Source organism: Erinaceus europaeus, chromosome 18, assembly GCF_950295315.1.
Source record: "Erinaceus europaeus chromosome 18, mEriEur2.1, whole genome shotgun sequence".
NCBI classification, from domain to species: domain Eukaryota; kingdom Metazoa; phylum Chordata; class Mammalia; order Eulipotyphla; family Erinaceidae; genus Erinaceus; species Erinaceus europaeus.
In genome coordinates, this window is record NC_080179.1 from 54,074,242 (window position 1) to 54,092,511 (window position 18,270).

Below are 18,270 nucleotides of genomic sequence, written 5' to 3' on the forward strand. Positions count from 1 at the left end.
GAAAACATGAGGGCATCAGGAGATAGCACAGTGGTTATGCAGGAAGACCATGCCTGTGGCAGAAAAAGTTCCAGGTACAAATCCAAATACCACCAGCTGGAATTTAGCAAAGCTCTAGTAAAATCATCATCATCATCATCATCATCAAGATAGGGCTTTTTAAATGTAAGAAGACAGAGGATACTCTGACATAAGCCTACTTTTATACATTAAAACAAGCTAACTAAAAAAAAAAAAAGAGAATATAACTGACACATTTTGTGTTTCCAGTTTTTTAATAGTGTTAACAATTTCTTTACTTAGTATCCCTGAACTGCCCATAAACACCAAGGAATAATTATCGTATTTTTAAAAATTTTGTTTTCAGTAAAGACAATGATTAAGAAGGAAAACAAAAAAGTTGAAATAAAATGTGTAAACACATTTTGGAATCATCTAGCGAAGTCTCTTTTGCATACTAAACCAAGCAGGGCAGACACGCTGGACCCACGATTCCTCAATATGATGATTTGCCTCTGAAATTTGCATTACAGTTTTGCAGTATCCTACTTCCTCAGCAGTAAGCACCAGTACTAATCCAGTAACATTTTCCAGGTAATTGAGAATATAATCTTCAAATACAAACCACAAATACAATCCACATATGACATGGTTACAGTATAGCTAAAGAAATAAATGTTTAACAAAACTTTTCTATAACATAATTGAGAGTCTGCATTGACATCATCAATATGATAGAAATATTTACTTAATCTCAGTTTCCATTGAGTGCTCTCAAAAGCTATTGAGTACTAGAGAGCATTTACTATGTAAGGAAAGTCACAATCTTGATTTTTGTTCTAAAGTTTTTCATTAAAAATTAGACAAACATGAACAACATTTGTGTGACATTTTCCACATGCTAATTTGTCATCCATGATTTTTGAAAGACTTACTTCTTTTTTATTTTTTTCATATTATTTATTTATTTTCCCTTTTGTTGCCCTTGTTTTTTTTTTATTGTTGTTGTTATTGATGTCATTGTTGTTGGATAGGACAGAGAGAAATGGAGAGAGGAGGGGAAGACAGAGAGGAGGAGAGAAAGATAGACACCTGCAGACCTGCTTCACCACCTGTGAAGCAACTCCCCTGCAGGTAGGGAGTCGGGGGCTCAAACTGGGATTTTTTATGATGGTCCTTGTGCTTTGCGCCATGAGTGCTTAACCCGCTGTGATTCCGCCTGACTCCCAAGACTTAACTTATTTTTACAAGATAGATGGAGACCAGAGTATCACTCTGGCATCAGAGGTGTGGATCGTTGAATCCGGGGTTTCATGTATACAAGTCCTGTACTTTATTCACTGCGCCATCTCACCAGTCACTCAAAAAATTTTATGCTTCATTTTTTCACCAAAAATCGTGTGATGTCGGATCCATATTTTGACGCTACAGATTGTCTTCTCATCTGGTTTCTATCCTTGGCTTGTTTGGCAGTTCTCTAAAAGTTAAAAAAAAAAAATGACATGACATATATGGACATGTTAGGAGAAAAGTAGACATGACAGAAGCTCAAAAACCCTTAAAACTGTTGTCCTGGCAACATTATCTCCACACTGACTTCTGAGTATTTTGCTAGTAGGATAGTTTACCAAATCACAAGGCAGAGGATCCAGTAGCTTTTTAAAAAAAATTTTTTTTAATTATCTTTATTTATTGGATAGAGATAGTCAGAAATTGAAAGGGAAGGGAGCGACAGAGAGGGAGAGAGACAGGGAGACACCTCAGCCCTGGTTCACCTCTCATGAAGCTTTCCCTTGCAGGTGGGGACCAGGGGCTTAAACCCAGGTCCTTGCACACTATAATGTGCACTTAACCAGGTGCACCACCACCTGGCCCCAGTAGCTCTTCTAAGTACCTAGAGAGCCTACTTTCTCTTAGGCCCAGTTGTTAATGAGCAAGCACATAACTTTGGGGCTTGTCTTGCTACCCAGCAAGGCTGTGAATCTGTCAATTGGAGGCTATGATTCCTTTCATCCAAGTGAGAGTTTATACAGTATCTTGGCAATCCCTAGGCTGCAGTGTGTGTACAGTATTCCCATCCCCTGCTATCTGGGCTCTGAAGCTCTTCCCAACTCAACAGCAAAGCCAAGGGCAAACAACAAAATGAAGCTGAAAATAACTAGATTCTTCTGCTGTTTCTACATAAAGAACTTTTTTGTGTGTGTGCCTCTAGGGTTATCACTGGGGTTCAGTGCCATTTATAGTGATAAATCCACTGCTCCTGGCAGACATATTTATTTATTTATTTTTATTGGATAGGCTAGAGAGAAATTGAGAGGGGAGGGGAAGATAGAAAGAGACACACCTGCAGACTTGCTTCATTGCTTGTGAAGATACCGCCCTATAGGTGGGGAGCTGGGGGCTTGAACTGGGATCCTTGTGTGGGTCTTTGTACTTCATACTATGTGCGCTTAACCCGATGCACCACCACGCAGCCCCCTAGAAAGAACTTTTTTTTTTAACCATAGCATGTTGGGAAATTGTATAGATGTGGTCGAGTTGGCAGGGCCCACAAACCACCCTATTTCCATGCTAGTATTATTATCTACATATCAAGCTTCTGCTTTGTCTTATAAATGATTAAAGGTCTCCCTCCTAAGTCCCCACAGGGTATTGATAGTTCCCTCCAACTGAATCCCTGGCAACGGTTGCTAGGGAAGCCCCTACTATTTCCAACCCCTCCCACTTATGCTATTATAAAAGCCACTTCCGTTTCTAGTTTCTTTCTCTTCCGCTTCTGGACCTAGAGGAGGTCAGGCATTCAGACCGGGAGGTAGACGCCAGCCACTGTGGTTGGCGCTACGTAGCTTAACCGGTTGCACTCATGGCCCGACTCTGGGGCTCCGGCATGAATAAAGATTTGTATTGCTACCACCATGAGCTTGGTTCCTGGATCATGTCTCCCGCCCTCCACACTAGCCCGGCAAGAGCACTGCTCAACTCTGGTTTATGGTGGTGCGGGGGATTGAACCAGGGACTTTGGAGCCTCAGGCATCAAAGTCTCTTTGCATAACAATTCTACTATCTACCCCTGCCCCCCCGAAAAGAACTTTTCCGGTTCTGTTCTTTTTTCTCAAGATTGTTTTGGCAATTCTAGGTCTTTTCTGGTTCCAGATAAACATTTGTAGCATTTTTTCTATTCTCCTAAAAATGTGCTTGGGATCTTGATGGGGATAGCATTAAATTTGTAGATGGCTCTGGATAATATATTCATTTTGATCATGTTAATTCTTCCAACCCATGAACATGGAATATCTTTTCACTTCTTTGTGTCTTTTTCAATTTCTTTGAGTAGTGACTCATAATTTTCAGTATACAAGTCTTTCACTTCTTTGGTTAGGTTTATTCCTAGATATTTTATTGTTTTTGTTGCTATAGAAAAAGGAACTGATTTCTGGATTTCAATTTCTTCTAACTTAGTGTTTGCATAGAGGAATGCCACTGACTTTTGAATGTTAATTTTGTAGCCTGACACCTTACTGTATTGCCTGATGATTTCCAAAAGCTTCTTGCTGGATTCCTTAGGTTTTTCCATGTATACTATCATGTCATCTGCAAATAAGGAGAGTTTGAGTTCTTCTCTTCCAATCTGTATGCCTTTAATTCCTTGCTCCTGCCTGATTGCTATGGCAAGAACTTCCAACACTATGTTGAATAGTAATGGTGATAGTGGGCAGCCCTGTCTAGTACCTGATCTGAGGGGAAATGCTTCCATTTTTTCACCATTGAGTATGATGTTGGCTGTAGGTTTGCTATATATAGACTCCACTGTCTTCAGGAATTTTCCATCTATTCCCATTTTTTGCAGTGTTTTGATCATAAAGGGATGTTGTATTTTGTCAAAGGCTTTCTCTGCATCTATTGATATGACCATGTGGTTTTTGGTCTTGTTTTTGTTGATGTGGTGGATCACATTGATTGATTTACGTATATTAAACCAACCTTGCATACCTGGGATAAACCCCACTTGGTCATGATGAACAATCTTTTTGATATATTGCTGTATCCGGTTGGCTAGAATTTTGTTCAATATTTTCGCATCTATGTTCATCAGAGATATTGGTCTGTAGTTTTCTTTTTTGGTTGTGTCCCTGTCTGCTTTTGGTATCAGGGTGATGTTGGCTTCATAGAAGCTGGCAGGGAGTATTCCAGTGTCTTCAATCTTCTGGAAGACTTTTAAAAGTAGAGGTATTAGTTCTTCTTTGAAAGTTTTGTAGAATTCATTTGTAAAACCATCTGGTCCAGGACTTTTATTTTTGGGAAGATTTTTGATAACTGTTTCAATTTCATTAGCTGTGATGGGCCTGTTCATGTTATCCACTTCCTCTTTACTTAGTTTTGGAAGTTGGTAGGTATCTAGGAAATCATTCATTTCTTCCAGGTTCTCTAGCTTGGTGGCATATAGTTGTTCATAGAAGCCTCGCATGATATGTTGAATTTCTGCAGTGTCTGTTGTGATTTCTCCTCTTTCATTTACTATCTGATTTATTTGGGTCTTCTCCCTTTTTTGTTTTGTGAGTCTGGCTAAAGGTTTGTCGATTTTGTTTACTCTTTCGAAGAACCAACATTTACTTTCATTGATCTTTTGTATGGTTTTCCTATTCTCAATGTTATTTATTTCTCCCCTAACTTTAGTAATTTCTGTCCTTCTGGCTGCTTTAGGATTCCTTTGTTGTTCTTCTTCTAGGTCTTTGAGATGTGCAATCAGGCTGTTCATTTGTGCCTTTTCTTATTTCCTAATGTGTGCTTGTATAGCTATGAACTTCCCTCTTAGGACTGCTTTAGCTGTGTCCCAAATATTTTGATAGCTTGTGTCTTCATTTTCATTGAACTCTCGAAACATTTTGATTTCTTCCTTGATTTCCTCTTTGACCCAGAAGTTGTTAAGAAGTGTACTGTTGAGCTTCCACATTTTGGCACTGTTACTAATCTTTTGTTGATTGTTAAGTGTTAGTTTAATTCCACTGTGGTCTGAGAAGATGCTTGGGATGACTTCAGTGCTCTTGAATAGGCTGATGCTGTCTTTGTGGCCTAACATATGGTCTATCCTTGAGAATGATCCATGTGGATTTGAGTAAAATGTGTATTCCAGTTTCTTGGGATGAATGACTCTGAAAATGTCCAATAGTTCTAGTTTATCTATCTCTTCATTTAGCTCCCTTATGTCTTTACTGATTTTCTTCCTGGATGATCTGTCAAGTTGAGATAGTGGGGTGTTGAAGTCCCCTACTATGATTGTGTTACTGTTAATATTGCTGTAGCTCTTTCAGTAGAAGTTTGATGTATTTAGATGGCTTCTCATTGGGTGCATAGATAATAATTGTTAAGTCCTCTTGATTGACTGATCCTCTGAGCATTAAGTAGTGTCCATTCCTATCTTTTTTAATCTTATCTATTTTAAAGTCTATCATGTCAGATATGAGAATAGCTGTTCCTGCCCTTTTTTGTGGGCCATTGGCTTGAATGATAGTTTTCCATCCTTTCACTTTAAGTCTGTGTTTGTCTTGTTGAGTTAGGTGAGTTTCCTGTAGACAACATATTGTTGGGTTGTGTTTTCTGGTCCATCTTCCTACTCTGTGTCTTTTAATAGGTGAATTCAGGCCATTGACATTTATTGATATCAAAGATTGAAGATATTTTAACACCATTCTTGTAGAGTTTTAGAGTGTTTTGATATATGTCCTATTTGTGGTGGTCTGGTTGTTTATAGGAGACCTTTCAGAACTTCTTTCAGGGCAGGCTTGGTGATGGTTGCTTCCTTCAACTGTTGCTTGTCTGAGAAGGTTTTGATGCTTCCATCTAGTCTGAATGACAGTCTAGCAGGATATAGTATTCTTGGCTGAAAGCCTTTCTCATTGAGCACTCAATAGATATCTTGCCATTCTCTTCTGGCCTGTAGTGTTTGTATGGAGAAGTCTGCTGCTAATCTTATGGGTTTTCCTTTGTAGGTGACTCTTTGTTTTTCTCTTGCAGCCTTGAGGATCCTTTCTTTATCCTTATTCCTTTCCAATCTAAGTATGACATGTCTTGGTGTCTTTAGGTCTGGGTTAATTCTGTTTGGGACCCTCTGGGCTTCTTGAATCTTTATGTCTTTGGTGTTGTCTAGACTAGAGAAATTTTCAGCTATTATGGCCTGGAGAACGCTTTCTTCCTCCTCTTCTCTTTCTTCCTCTGGTAAGCCAATAATGCGTATATTGTTTCTTTTGAAGTCATCCCATAGGACTCTGTTGTTGTTTTCAGCATCTATTAATCTCTTTTTGAGATCTCTTACTTCTTTTTTAGTTGTCTCTAATTCATCCTCAATCTTGTTAATTCTGTCTTCAGCCTCATAGATTCTATTGTCTCTGCCCTCCACTGCTTTCTGGAGTTCATCTATTTTGTTGCCCTGCTCTGATACTGTTTTAGCTTGTTCAGCTAGTTGCCTTCTTAGCTCAGCGATTTCAGCTTTCAGCTCTCTAATAACCATGAGATAATTAGAATTTTCTTCGATATTCTCATTTGTTGTTCCTGCATTTCTGATTACAATTTTTTCAAATTCTTTACTCACTCCTGTTATTATTTCCTTAGCTAATGTTTGGATGTTGAACTCGTTGTTTTGTGCTTCACCCTCTGGAGGACTTTTAGCTGGACTCTTGTCCTGGTTCGAGTCTCCAATATTTTTTCTTGTTGTTTTAACCATTTTATATAAGTTAACAGTTTTTTCAATCCCTGAGTTGTAGTTCAGTGGTGTAAAAGCCTTTTTTTTTCCCCTGTAGGCTATGGGAGCCTGAGGGCTTTTAAACTATCAATAGGCTTCTTAGCTTAATCACTGACTCTTGACCAAGAGATAAAGCAGGGTGTGGCAGAGATAATCCAGTGGTTATGCAAAGAGACTTTCACAGCCCCTCAGCTATGCCACAGAGGTATAGGTCTTCTGCTGAGTTTCCCTGTTAGATCTCTGTCCCCTGGTGTCCCTCCCTGTTGCTGCTCCAGATTCTGAGGGTAGTAGCAATGGAGACTCAGAGTTGCACTTGGTGAGTCTCTGGGGAGTCCTTTCCTCCCTTCAGCTGTCCCCTTGTTGGTGGAGCAGACTGGAGGTGGTGTCTCCACTGACAAACTGTTGAACTGTTAGCAGTCACTTAATCTCTCCTTAGGCCCCTCTCTCCTCTCTGTCACCAGCCACGCGTGTTTGTACTCATGGGTGATTTACTGGGTTTCTGTGGTCATTCTAGTCCTGTCTTGTTTCGGTCCGGGTGGTTTCCTTTGGTATTCCTAGTTGATCCGGGAGAGGAGAGGAGAGAAAGCGATCTGCTGCTCGTAGCTCCGCCTCCGGAAGTCGAATCCCAAAAAGAACTTTTCCATTAGAATTTTTTCATAAAAATGCAGAAGGGATTGCATTTTATTTATACACAAATAGTGGTGCCAAATTTCTCATTCTTCTTAAAATCTTTATTTATTTTTTTATTGAATAGAGACAGAGAGAAAATTGAGAGGGGAGAGAAATACAGAGGGAGAAAGAGAGATACCTGAACCACTGCTTCTCTACTTAGGAAGCTTCCCACTTACAGGTGGGAACTCTGGCCCTCAAGCATGGTAATAGGTACGCTCAGCCAGGTAAGCCATCCAACTTTTCATTTTTCACACACACACACACACACACACACACACACACACACACACACACACACACACCACAGCTTTCCCATTATAGTCCTGCCCCCTGTCTGGTGCCAGGGTTTGATCCTGGGCTGTGCACATGGTAATACAGCTGCCCGACTGGTGAGCTATCTTCTAGCCCTTTTTATAACATATCTTAATTGTCTTATATGTCTTAAATTTGCAACAACTTGTACAACTGAGAAATCACACAACCTTTTTTTCCCCAGTTAAATTCTATATGGGTGTGAAGTGATCAAGGTACAAGGGGTAGAGAAAGAAAAGTGGGTTACAATTAAAACAAAACAAGGGAGATGAGCGGTAGTACAGCAGGTTAAGTGCACATGGTGCAAAGCACAAGGACCAGCATAAGGATCCTGATTTGAGCCCCCAGCTCCCCACCTGCAGGGGAGTCACTTCACAGGTGGTGAAGCAGGTCTGCAGGTGTCTATCTCTCCTCCTCTCTTATCTTTCCCTCTCTCTCCATTTCTCTGTCCTATCCAACAGCAACGACAACAATAATAACTACAACAATAAAACAACAAGGGCAACAAAAAGGGAATAAATAAATATTTAAAAAAGGAAAAAAATTAAAAACAAAACAAATCAAATACCCCTGGTATATGCCATGACCCCATTTATGTAAAAAGATATTTGTGACCCAGTTGAGGAATCTGAATTAGTAAAAGAAGCTTGAGAAAACACTCTTACATTACTAAAATATATGAGCAATTCTCAAAAGCATAAGTACTATAGATTCACATTTTAGAAAACAGTAATATCTTTAGCAAGCAAGGTAAAGGCAGGCCAACCTCTACCACATCAGTACTAATTGCTACAGATCAGTGGGGACTATCACTTGCTGTTAGGATTACAAGAGAAGAAATAAGTTCAGCTTTTTGGAAAACAGATTGAAGAACTCCTGTCCTAAAAAAATGTCCAAACATCATGACTCAGTTATTTCATATCTGAAACTCTATTTTTATGAATGACCTCAAAATGTGAAAAACAGTTTATATTTTAAAAATTGTTCTCAGCAGCACTATGATAAATAAAAAAACTGAACTGCAATGTTCATTAATATAAGAATGGCTAAATTGTGACAGAGATCCACTCAATAGAATAATATGCAGCCATCTTAGTATGACAGACATTATCATGGGAAAAATGCTTAAAATTTCCCATCAATTAAATAAAAATGGGTATAAAATTACATACTGAACATAGATTCTTTTAGTTTTTTAAATTTTTTTTAAAGATTTTTATTTATTATGAGAAAGATAGGAGGAGAGAGAAAGAACCAGACATTACTCTGGCACATGTGCTGCCGGGGATCGAACTTGGGACCTCATGCTTGAGAGTCCAAAGCTTTACCACTGCACCACCTCCTGGACCACCTGAACATAGTTTCTTTCCTAGGTTATCTACTCTGAAGTCTGCTACCTTTTGCTGGACTGCCTACTGAAATTTCATCCTAGTGGATAAAAGTATACTCTCTCACTCTCCTATCTTGTTTTAACTAGTGGGTAAGTGCTAGAAAATGTGCCAAGGTTAGTAAGTTATACCTTTGACTAGCAGTGCAATGTTTGCATAGTGAGCTGAACTGATCCTAGAGATAAGTCATTAACATTCTTAGATATTTCAGGACATCCTTAGCTGTAAATAAGTATATATGTCACTGCCCCAATTGATCCAAGTTGAGAGTTTGGGTCTCTTCAAGACTTTGCCTTTTCCACCTACATAGTGGTGAAAATCTCTCGGTCCTACAGTGAATTAAAAGGGGAACAGCTTCTCTGCCAGCTGTGACCTAGAACTTAACACAGTCCTTAAGAGGAAACTTAACTGTCAGGTGATGAAAAGAATAAGAAGAGATGTGAAATCCCAGAAGGAGACAGATTCAGCCATAGAAGCTTCCATAGCTGGATGCACAATTTTCTTTGCTGCAGTTGTTGCTGGTGTTTCACCAGTCTGGAATGACACTGGGGGTGGGGGGACAGGGAGGGAGGGAGAGAGAGAGCACAGCACAGCACCTAAGCCCCTTCTAATGCTTGAACCTGGGTCATGCACATGACAAATCAGATGCACTATCCAAGTGACCTGTTTTGCCAGCCCTTGATCACAGATTTCAGTGAGCTGTTCCGGGATGGAGCTACTGACAGGTGGAAGCTTCACTGACCTCTCTGTGGCAGAGGGTACAGAGAGTCTGCAGGTTATCCAGGGAGCACTGTCCTCCTCCACTTGACACTGGTTTGATGTGATCCACCTGCCAGAAGTGCCCTTCCCCGGGGTTTCTTATCATTTCGTTAAGCTGCAAAGAGAACACAAGATCAGCAGTTTTCAATATACAATGTGGGAACTGTTGGTTTCGCATTGTGCAATCATGTTTATAAAGCAAAATCACAGGGAAAAATACATTTCAGATGGCCTTTTATAGCTCTTATTGTGAGTAGGAAAAACCCTCTAGGTTAGCAATTTGAAAGCAATAAAATATGTTTCTGTATAGCCTTTCCCCCCTTACCTAATCCATTTAAAAAGAAATTACAAGCAAATATAAAATACCAAGATTCCTGACAGACTGAGAAAAATCAGTTGCTCTGTACGTTTGAGCTAGTTTATAGTCACTAAAACAACACTGAGAAAAGAACAAATAAGACATTTAAAACTCCTGACTATTACTTACTCAAACAATATTTAAATGCTGACCTAAATGTACTTAGTTTGACATTAAGAACTATAACCTGAAGCAGTATTATTTATTTTTTTTTAACCATAGCACTGCTCAGCTCTCACTTATGGTAGTGCTGAGGATGGATTGACCCTGGGGCCTCAAAGCCTCAAACATGAAAGTGTTCTGCATAACCATTATGCTAGCTCTCTGGTCCTAGAGACAGAAATGGGGGGAAAGATGGGAGAGAGCTTATGTGTGTGAATGCACACACAGGCACATTTGCTTCACACCTTCAGGATTCCACTGCTCAGCAGTCTTTTTTTTTTTTTTTTTTAATTTAGGATAGAGACAGGGAAAGGTAGGACAGCAAGACAGAGACACACCACAGCAGCACCGGCTGGGCATGGTGCCCCCCTGTGGTGCTAGGGGTTTGAACACTGGTCCTACCCTTCACCTGGAATGTTTATTTTATTCACTGATGAACCTCCCAAGTTTCATGGACAGCTGCACATACTTGAATGAAAATTTCTGGAAAAAGTTTCTGTCACTTGCATACTGGTATTAATCAAAGATACCTATTTAAACCAGTCACCATTTAAGCCTGTCCACACGCACACACTTAAATTAGTGTGTACTACAGCAGATACTTAAATAGAGATGAGTTATGAGCTAGATGAGTGTGAATGTTTTTATTTCCTTGATGTCAGAAGGGGAAAAATTGTAATCACTGTCATATAGCTAAGCTCCAACTATGGAAACCTGTGTTGTAGTTCTAAAACACTTTCCAGGAAACATGTCAGACCTGGGCAAAGGAGCCTGGTCAACAGTGCTGGCCAAGTGGAGTCCCAGAGGGCAGCCTGAGCTATTAACCCTATCCAGAATTGGCTGTCCCACTCACTTTTTTTTTTCTGTGCTTAATTCCCCAACGTTTGTTAGAAGGTATATTGATTTTTTACTTTTCAGGACAGCGTTGTTAGAAGTGATGACTGGCAGTCTCGTACATCAAGAAAATGCACATTGGGGGGGGGATCTATTTTGCTTCTGTCTTTTGCAACCAACTCTCACTTTAGGCACTTTCCACTCTGATCCTGTCATCCAGGTGATTATGTTCTTTTTTTTCTTTTGTCTCCAGGGTTATTGCTGGGGCTCGGTGCCTGCACTATGAATCCACTATTCCTGGAGGCCATTTTTTCCCTTTTTGTTGCCCTTGTTGTTTATTGTTGTTGTTATTATTGTTGTTGTTATTGCTGTTACTGTTGTTAGATAGGACAGAGAGAAATTGAGAGATGGGGAAGACACAGAGGGGGAGAGAAAGATAGACACCTACAGACCTGCTTCATCACCTGTGAAGCGACTCCCCTGCAGGTGGGGAGCCGGGGGTTTGAACTCCTTATGCCGGTCCTTGCACTGGCGCTTAACCCGCTGCACTACCGCCCGGCTCCCCCAGGTGATTATGTTCTTCCTACTGATTCTCTGGATAATCACTTCAGGCTAATCTTCAATATCCTAAATTTACCTCTTGAAAGAATAACTTCTAGGGACTGGGAGATAGCTCACCCAGTGGAGCACACACTTAACCACGCTCAAGGACCTGGGTTCAGGCCCCAGACCACCACATGGGAGTACCATATAATACAGGGGAAGCTTCATGAGTGGAGCAGCATTCTCTCTCTCCCTCTCTTTCTTTCTCTTTTCATACCCCTCCCACCTGCCCCCTTTCTCACACCTACCAAGAAATAAATGAGAGCCCACTGGGAATGATGAAATTGCATAGATGCAAAGTCCTGAAAGAACAAAAGAAGAGGGAGTCGGGCTGTAGCGCAGCGGGTTAAGTGCAGGTGGCGCAAAGCACAAGGACCGGCATAAGGATCCCGGTTCGAACCCAGGCTCCCCACCTGCAGGGGAGTCGCTTCACAGGCGGTGAAGCAGGTCTGCAGGTGTCTATCTTTCTCTCCTCCTCTCTGTCTTCCCCTCCTCTCTCCATTTCTCTCTGTCCTATCCAACAACGACGACAACAACAATAATAACTACAACAATAAAACAACAAGGGCAACAAAAGGGAATAAATAAATAAAAATATTTTTAAAAAAAAGAACAAAAGAAGAGAAGAAAAGAAAAGAAGGGGGGGAGTAATACCACAATGGTTATGCAAAGAGACTGTCATGCCTGAGGCACCAGCACCCCAGGTTCAATATCCCCTGCACCACCATAAACCAGAGCTAAGTAGTGCTCTGGTAAAAACAAACAAACAAACAAACAAACAAACAAACAAAAAATCACCCAAGATAAAGAGCAGAGAAAGCTTTTGACTCTGAAGCCTGAGGTCCCTGAGTTTGAGTGAGCCCTGGCATCACATGTAGGTTTCTCTAATTCTTCCTCTTTAATTGACACATGGATTAAAAACTTTTCTTAAAAAAGGGAGGATGAGGAGGAAAGAAAGCAAGAGAAAAGAAGAAAAAGAACTCCCTCTCCAGTTGGTCCTCCCAGGCAGTCCTAGAGCTACAACATCCTTCTACAGATTCTTCTCCAGATGTCCTTGATTCCACTCTGTGCCTCCTGAGAAAGCCTCTCAACAGTGAGGAACCAGGAAATGGAATCTGGCTGGCAGCCCTAGAATGGGTGAAGGGAGACCTTCAGCAGTTCGATCTGGGGTTGTCCAGAAACACTGGCTATCATTAGCTTAAAAATCATATGAATTCATTGTCCCAGAAATATTGATTAATTGATTGCCATAATTCAGCCATGCTAGGTAAATAAAAATATAAAATTTCACTAGCTGGCAGGAACTTATGCAATATTTTAGAAGGCAGAGAGTGCCTTATAAAAATTCTTTAATTAAGCTTACTACAGCATTATATACACTTTGAAATCTAGAACAGATTAGATCAGAACATCAGAAACCTAACTAAACTTTGGAAATCAGAATGAATGTTGATAGTGTGCTAAGGATACTATTTTATCACAAAGTTGATCTATTAAAATTACATTTATAGAAAAAATTAAGTAAAATTACATTTACAATTACATATTGCTATAGGATGAACATACATTTTTTTTTTCCTTCTCATAATGAAGTACATTTTGGGGGCTGGACATCTGTCTGTCCCTTTTCATTTAAAAAACACCTCTTGATGCCGTGCACCATCTGTTAATGTCTCTTCTCCAAATAATTTAATCAGAATCTAAATAAGCATCTAGAGCTTATAGCCATTATTCAGGGGATGAAGGGTAGAGAAACATGTTGGAAATGTTACAGGCAAATGGTCCAGTTTTTTTCAATAATAGATTTTTTGTTTTTGTTTTTTAATACTTATTTATTCCCTTTTGTTGCCCTTTTTTATTGTTGTAATTATTATTGTTGTTGTTGGATAGGACAGAGAGAAATGGAGAGAGGAGGGGAAGACAGTGAGGAGGAGAGGACGATAGACACCTGCAGATCTGCTTCACCACCCGTGAAGCGACCCCCTTGCAGGTGGGGAGCTGGGGCTCGAACCGGGGTCCTTAAGCCGGTCCTTGCTCTTTGCGCCACCTGTGCTTAACCCACTGCGCTACCGCCCGACTCCCAGGTTTTTTAAAAAAGGAACTGTGTGGCAAGTCTTGCATAGGTGAGCCTCATGCTCACCACATACACCAAGGAGAGAGAGGTACTCTAGCCTCTCTCCATTAAAAGAAAAAAAAAAGGAGCTGAATTTTGTTGCAAATGAAATGGAGCATAAGAAACCTAATGAGGGGTGGGATAGATAAAATAATGGTTATGCAAAGAGATCTCATGCCTGAGGCTCTGAAGTCCCAGGTTCAATCCCCTGCACCACCATAAGCCAGAGCTAAACAGTGCTCTGATTAAAAGGGAATTAAAAAAAAAAGTAAATAAATGAAAATAAACCAAGTAACCACGTGTGATGTATGGGTCATATTTGGATCCTAAACTGAACAAAACAGGGCTAAGGAAATAACATAATGGTTACTCAACAAGACTTTCATGATTGTGGCATCAAAGGTATCAGGTTCAATCCTTAGCACTACCATAAACTAGAGCTGAGCAGTGCTCTGGTAAGCAAAAAATCCTATATTAAAATGTTTAAAGAGAATGGGGACACAGAACTCAGGTGATGGGGCAGGTGTTAAATTATACCACTTTTCTCATAATTTTGTAAAGCATTATTAAGTCACTAATAAAATTAATAATAATACTCAAATCCACCAGCAAAGAAAACAAAAACAAAGATAAATAAATGGGACTACATCAAACTGAAAAGCTTCTTCACAACAAAGGATACAACTATGCTGACAGACATCCTACAGTGTGGGAGAGGATTTTGATGCAACATGCATCACATAAAGGACTGTATTATACATTATATGTATAATACATACATATAATGTATGTATTATAACCATAATACATACATTAAACTTAACACTTAAAAAAAAAAGACAATCCATTAGAAAGTGGGGTGAGGATATGGTCAGAAATTGCACAACAAACACTTGAAAATGTGCTCAAAGTCACTGATCATCAGAGAAATGCAAATAAAGACATGGGCCCGAGGTCAGATTGATGGGGTTTACAGTTAATGGTACTTTCCCCATATTTGGGAGCTTCTCTCTGCCCTTATCCAGGTTTCTAGGCCAACCCTCAACTTTGACACCATCTTCCCAGACTCCTAGCCCACCTGCATGGTAACTGTGGGGCTGAGGCAAAAATTAGTTTAAGTCATGGGCCCCTTGGAATATACCTAAAATAGACTTCCTAGCTTCTTCCAATGTGAAGACCCTAATTTCATCTGCTCTACTTTTACCTTTAGGTTCCTGATTATTAAACAAATTGTTCTGCTTTATATCTTAATGCTTTTCAGCCACCAAGTTGCAGATGCTACCATGATGCCAACCTGGCTTCCCTGGGCAGACAACCTCACCAATGTGTCCTGGAACGCCACCTCCCCAGATCCCTTCCCCACTAGGTAAAGATAGAAACAGGCTGGGGGTTTGGATCAACCTGTCAATGACCATGTTCAGTGGAGAAGCAATTACAGAATCCAGAACTCCTACCTTCTGCTCCCCTTAAACATCTTTGGTTCATACTCTGAGAGGAATAAAGAGTAGGACAGCTTCCAGTGGAAAGGATAGGATTTGGAACTCTGGTGGTGGGAATTGTATGGAATTGTACCTCTCTTATACCACAATCATGTTAATCATTAAATCACTAATAAAAATTATAAAAAAATAAATTGAACTATTTCTAAAAAAAAAGTTTAAAATTAAAAAAAAGAAATGTAGCAAGTAAGTAAATATTCATTTCTCAGTATAATGCTGCCTTCCATCTGTCATGTGATTATAAGTTACCTGTTCCAGTGAGAGTTTTGAGGTCCAGGTAGTATCCAGAAGACTTTTCCTCTGACTTTTAGGGGCATCTCTCAGACGTAAAAAAAGTTCTTGTGCATTCAAATGGCATTGCTGGCACACACCATGCTCAATTTCAAATACTTTGGCTCTTAGGTAACTGTTGTTAGATCGAATCCAAAACTCCTCCTGACACTGCAGAGAGCAGAACCGGGAGTCCCAGCCATTTGCTTTAGGCTCTCGTTTAGCTTGGCAAACGGGCTGCTGGCAGTGCAGGCAAAGTGGATTTCCTTCACGATCCACAGCTTGCAGATAGCCTTTGGATGCAGAAGGGCCCACAGTGAGCTCAGTTTGGTCTATGGAAGGATTTAGAAATGGAACACGGGCTCCATCTTCAAGGAATTTTCTAGGATTTTGAACAAACAGAACATATATAGAATTTGTAACTAATGGTTGATTAAATAGCATATCGCATATATAGGAGCTTCACAGTTCCTATATTGAAAGACATTAACTATAGGGAACATGGGTTCTATGAATCTAGGTGCAAATGAAATCACTATAATCCACACTTTATTGTTTTTTAAATATTTATTTATTTTTATTTATTTACTTATTTCCTTTTGCCTTTGTTGCTTTATTGTTGTAGTTATTGATGTCGTCGTTGTTGGATAGGACATAGAGAAATGGAGAAAGGAGGGGAAGACAGAGAGGGAGAAAGACATACACCTACAGACCTGCTTCACAGCTTGTGAAGCAACCCCCCCTGCAGGTGGGGAGATGGGGGTTCGAACCGGGATCTTTTAAGCCGGTCCTTGCGCTTTGCGCCTCGTGAGCTTAACCCGTTGTGCTACCGCCCGACTCCCAATCCACACTTTATTTATTTATTTATTTTTAAATATTTTATTTTATTTATTTATTTCCTTTTGTTGCCCTTGTTTTATTGTTGTAGTTATTATTGTTGTTGTCATCGTTGTTGGATAGGACAGAGAGAAACGGAGAGAGGAGGGGAAGATAGAGAGGGGGAGAGAAAGATAGACACCTGCAGACCTGCTTCACCGCCTGTGAAGCGACTCCCCTGCAGGTGGGGAGCCAGGGTTCGAACCGGGATCCTTATGCCGGTCCCTGTGCTTTGCACCACCTGCGCTTAACCCGCTGCGCTACAGCCCGACTCCCCAATCCACACTTTATATCCCAAGCCACGGGAAAGGAAAGAATGGTGTGCTAAAATTAACTGGAGTTGGGTGCCAGGTGTTGGTGCACCTGGTTAAGTGCACACACTACAGTGCACAAGGACCCGGGTTCAAGCTCCTGGTCCCCACCTGCAGGGGGAAGCTTCAAGTGATGAAGCAGGGCTGCAGGTGTCTCTCTGGCTCTTTTCCTCTCTATCTCTCCCTCCCCTCTCAGTTTCTCTCTGTCTCTATTCAATAATAAATAAAAGAAAACAATTAAAAAATTAACTGGAATGGAAATATGCTACCTCTCCTGGGGATTTAGATGTCTTTAAATTAGATAGATTGACTTGGAGACATTTGGAAAGTTTGTTAAATGAGAAGTTAGAAAATTCTCCAGGTTGGGAGAGGACAGGCTTTTTTTTTTTCCCTCCAGGGTTATTGCTGGGCTCGGTGCCTGCACCATGAATCCACCACTCCTGGAGGCCATTTTTTCCCCTTTTGTTGCCGCCTCGTTGTGGTTATTATTATTGCCATTGTTGTTGTTGTTCGTTGTTGGATAGGACAGAGAGAAATGGAGAGAGGAGGGGAAGGCAGAGAGGGGGAGAGAAAGACAGACACCTGCAGACCTGCTTCACCGCCTGTGAAGCGACTCCCCTGCAGGTGGGGAGCTGGGGGCTCGAACCGGGATCCTTACGCCAGTTCTTATGCTTTGCACCACACGCGCTTAACCCAATGTGCCACCGACCGACCCCCGAGGACAGGCTTTTATAAAACTCTCAATCAAAGTAGTTTCTAAATAACACAGAAGATTCTTTAAGCAAAAGAGGAAGGCTTTCTAGTCTCTGCTACATTGGTCTACAGAAACTAGTACCTAACAATGCTGACAGGACTTAGAAGACTTGTTAAATATGTGCCTCTTACAGGTAAACCCAGAGCTAACTAAACTAAAAATAGAAGTGAGTGGTCCAGGAGGTGGTGCAGTAGATAAAGCATTGGACTCTCAAGCACGAGGTCCTGAGTTCAGTCCCTGACAGCACATGTACCAGAGTGACGTCTGCTTCTTTCTCTCTCTCCTCCTTTCTCATTAATAATTAAACAAACCCTTAAACAAAATAGAAGTGAAACATGTAGTATATGTGCTCTGCTGGTTAAAATAAAAGGAAAAAAATTATTCTACTCAATTCTGTTGAAAAGTCCCCTCCTGAGAATTAGAATGGTTTTTGCCTGATTTCATTGTTATTTGTTAGAAGTGGTTAAAGAAAAACTAGACAAGGGGAAAGTGTGTGAGTGTGTCCTCATCAAAGCTGAGACACTACCTCAGGTGATCCTGAGGTGGGGCAGGCCACCTGTTCCATCTGACTTCAGGGGCCCTCTTTGGCTTTATTTTATTTTTCTCCCTTCCTCTCTCTCTTT

The 18,270-nt window shown here is 40.6% G+C and overlaps 1 protein-coding gene across 4 annotated transcripts in view; it reads right to left on the bottom strand.

Moving 5' to 3' along the window:
- Positions 1–256: 256 nt before the first annotated feature.
- Positions 257–18,270, bottom strand: part of ZRANB3 (zinc finger RANBP2-type containing 3) — a 177,090-nt gene continuing 159,076 nt past the window's right edge. For all 4 annotated transcript variants that reach the window (XM_060178035.1, XM_060178034.1, XM_060178033.1 and 1 more), the window contains 3 exons: positions 15,686–16,088; positions 9,851–9,982; positions 257–1,477 (listed from right to left, as the gene is read on the bottom strand). In XM_060178035.1, the coding sequence (XP_060034018.1) occupies positions 1,379–1,477; positions 9,851–9,982; positions 15,686–16,088 (634 nt within the window). In that variant the 3' untranslated portion in view covers positions 257–1,378. The remainder of the gene's footprint in view (positions 1,478–9,850; positions 9,983–15,685; positions 16,089–18,270) is intronic.